The following is a 3,723-nucleotide window of genomic DNA, read 5'->3' on the forward strand; positions in this document are numbered from 1 at the left end:
GCTGAGTTATCTCACCTGCTGAGTTATCTTACCAGCTGAGTTATCTTACCTGCTGAGTTATCTCACCTGCTGAGTTATCTCACCTGCTGAGTTGTTATCTTACCTGCTGAGTTATCTTACCTGCTGAGTTATCTCACCTGCTGAGTTATCTTATCTGCTGAGTTATCTTACTGGCTCTAATCTTTAAAAACAAGGGAGAAAACTGCCAAGGGCCAGCCTCAGCTTGGAAGGGCAGGGAGGGGTCCTGAAGAAGGGGTGTTTGGGAAACAACTCAATTGTGGGGTACAAGCTGACAGCCTGGTATTCTGCTCCTGCTGGCTCTCCAGACAGCTCAGCTCTGGAAGACCAAAGCCCAGGCTTTTGTTTCCATATCAGCTCAATCATCCACTCCAGGCTCCCCTTTGGTTGTCAGCATTTTATGACCTTAGCCCCTTGAGTCCTAGAAAAAGACAGCAAGTACATTTTTGACACAGCAATGAATTCAGAGATCTGCCTGCCTTTGTAAGCACAGACAATTAACTAGCTGGCTGGATCCCAGCTCTGAGATCACCATTGCTGTCATGCCTTGGCCTAAACTTGTACTGTCCCAGGCTGACCTTGATCTCAGGAGTCTGCCTGTAAACACAAGCAATAAACTTAGCTGGATGGCATCTTGTCCTTGTTTTTTTTTTTTATTAGATATTTTCTTTATTTACATTTCAAATGTTATCCCCTTTCCCCATTTCCCCTCCGAAAAACCCCTATCCCATCCCAAATCCCCCTTCTCACCAACCCTCCCACTCCCACTTCCCTGTCCTGGCATTCCCTACACCTGTGTATCCGGCCTTCACAGGACCAAGGGCCTCTCCTCCCATTGATGTCCAACAAGGCTACATATGCGGCTGGAGCCATGGGCCCCTCCATGTGTACTCTTTGGTTGGTGGTTTAGTCCCAGGGAGCTCTGAGGGTACTAGTTAGTTCACATTGTTGTTCCTCCTATGGGGCTGCAAATCCCTTCAGCTCTCTGGGTACTTTCTCTGGCTTCTTCATTGGGTACTCTGTGCTCAGTCCAATGGATGACTGTGAGCATTCACCTCTGTATTTATCAGGCACTGGTAGAGCCTCTCAAGAGACATCTATATCAGGCTCCTATCTGCAAGCACTTGTTGGCATCCACAGTAGTGTCTGGGTTTGGTGACTATGGGATGGATCCCTGGGCGGGGCAGTCTCTGGATGGTCCTTCCTTAAGTCTCTGCTCCACACTTTGTATCTCTTCCCATGGGTATTTTGTTCCACCATCCTAAGAAGAATTGAAGTATCCACACTTTGGTCTTCATTCTTCTTGAGTTTCGTGTGGCCTGTGAATTGTATCTTGGGTTTTCTGAGCTTCTGGGCTAATATCTACTTATCAGTGAGTGCATACTTTGTGTGTTCTTTTGTGATTGGGTTACCTCACTCAGGATGATATTTTCTAGTTCCATCCATTTGCCTAAAAATTTCATCAATTCATTGTTTTTAATTGCTGAGTAGTACTCTATTGTGTAAATGTACATTTTCTGTATCCTCTGTTGAGGGACATCTGGGTTGTTTCCGGCTTCTGACTATTATAAATAAGGCTGCTATGAACATAGTGGAGCATGTGTCCTTATTGCATGTTGCAGCATCTTCTGGGTATATGCCCAGGAGTGGTATAGCTGGGTTCTCAGGTAGTACTATGTCCAATTTTTTAAAGAACCGCCAGACTGATTTCCAGAGTGGTTGTACCAGCTTGCAATCCCACCAGCAATGGAGATGTTCCTCTTTCTCCACAAATCTCTTTATCTCTTTCCTTGATATCGTTCTGATAAACTGTCTCCTAATGCAGCTGCCTTAGTTCTTCTAGGTCTCTGAAGCCTCTCATATTTCATATTGCATCCTTATATTTTGGATAGTTGAGAAATCTTGTTTTGGACTCATGGTTTTAGAGGTCTTTCCCATGACCTTAAGGACTATGCCTGAAGGTCACAAAGTTTACCATTTAGCTAAGACACACCCTTGCCTCCCATACTCATTCGGTCTCTGATTATCAGGGGATCGTTAACCTTGGCAGGGAGGACATGCCTGATAACCCTGGCAGGGAGAATATTTCCTGGAAGAGGAACATGAAGTAAGTTATGTACATTACTATACAAGCCAGCCCCATGCCCACCCAACCATCAACACTCTAGGAGGCCAATGTCCTGCTGGCTCTGCTCCAGTGGCCGGAAACTGTCATGTTGTCCCTTCCAGACCATGCAGGACTCAGCAGAAAACAACTTCAATCTTCGGAAGCACATCTACATCAAGCTGAAGACAGAACAGTATTATAATAAAAAAGATACATTCTCTCTGTCTCTGCAAAAATGTTGCAATTTAAATTAGACCTTGTATTGGTTGGGTTTTCATAGCTGTCACACAATGCCTGAAACACTCAACTTCTAAGGAAGACATCTTAAGTTATAGCTATAAAGTGGCGAGTTAGCACCATTGCTTTTGGACCTGGGAGAGAGAAGAGATGCTTTTGGACCTGGGAGCGAGGAGAGCGTGTGGAGTGGAGTTTGAGGTAAAGGAACGCTGCTCACCTCGTGGCCAGTAACCAAAATGAGAGAAAAGTGGGCCTGGGTTGCCAAATCCATTCCAGGGTACATCTTAGGGGATCTAACTCCTCCCAGCAGGACCCAGTTCTTATGGCTTCTGCTACCTTCCAGCAGGACCAGCCCTTTAGTATATGGGCCATTAGGGGATTGATAAGTTTAAGGCAAAACAGACCTGTAAAAAGGAGCAGGACTAGCAAGGTAGGTGGACCAGCAAGGTAGGCCAGGAAGTAAAGGCGCTTGCTTGCTCTGGAGCCTGACAACCTGAGTTTGATGCTGGATCCAATGTGTCAAAGGTAAGAACCATTCCATCCAGCTGTCCTTTGACCTCCGTAGGCTACACGGTGGCATGCAAGCACATATGAGCGTGCACACACACAATACAGAATAAATAAATAGATGTGTAAAGAACAATATAATGTTCAGCTGTAAAAGCTGTTTTGTATCAGGAGGGAGATAGAGAATGCCCTTGTCCTTCTAAGTAGTTTGGCCTTCTCCAATAATAGTTGTTTTCATCTATTTTAGGAAGCCTGGGGATTCCATTACTGAAGCCTGATGGACCATGTTTACCACCCCAACCCAAAGGTTTTGGCCCTCCAACAACCAGGACAACTGAGTCCCTTTGACTCAGAAGAAAACTTCCCGTGGAATTTCATAAGCAAACAAATTAGAAAGCTTTACGCTGCTAAGAGTACCTCAGGTGTTTATTTCCTCAGAAAGACTAGAGGACGGGTTACTCCAGAAAGCGAGAGAAAGTAATTTGGACAAATAAAACATTCACGATTTTGTTAAAATCTTAATACATTTCTTCTTATAGTATTTAAAAATTTTCTCATATCAGTGAGCAATGTTTTTTTTTTAATATTGGAACTCTGTTGTATATCAAAAAGCAATGACTTTTAAAAAAATAGAGCTCTGTTGTATTTTTATAAGCATCCAACGCAGTAGGTTTTTTTTCTTTTTTCTTTTTAATCTATGTGGAATGAAAATAAAAGTAAAATTGTGTATGAAAAGAAGAGGGGAGGGGAGTGGGAGAGACCAGAAGAGGAAAAGTAATGGTGCAGGTCACAGGTCAATGTACATACACACACATACACACACACACACACACACACACAGAAACACACACACA

General features: G+C 43.8%; 1 protein-coding gene across 3 annotated transcripts in view; it reads left to right on the forward strand.

Annotated features, from left to right (window-relative positions):
* The window catches only part of LOC110291608 (sodium/hydrogen exchanger 9B2), a 32,425-nt gene extending 29,046 nt beyond the window's left edge, over positions 1 to 3,379 (forward strand). For all 3 annotated transcript variants that reach the window (XM_021158833.1, XM_029475390.1, XM_029475389.1), the window contains one exon: positions 3,117 to 3,379. In XM_021158833.1, the coding sequence (XP_021014492.1) occupies positions 3,117 to 3,147 (31 nt within the window). In that variant the 3' untranslated portion in view covers positions 3,148 to 3,379. The remainder of the gene's footprint in view (positions 1 to 3,116) is intronic.
* The last annotated feature ends 344 nt before the right edge of the window (positions 3,380 to 3,723 follow it).

This window comes from Mus caroli, chromosome 3 (assembly GCF_900094665.2).
Source record: "Mus caroli chromosome 3, CAROLI_EIJ_v1.1, whole genome shotgun sequence".
Lineage (NCBI taxonomy): Eukaryota > Metazoa > Chordata > Mammalia > Rodentia > Muridae > Mus > Mus caroli.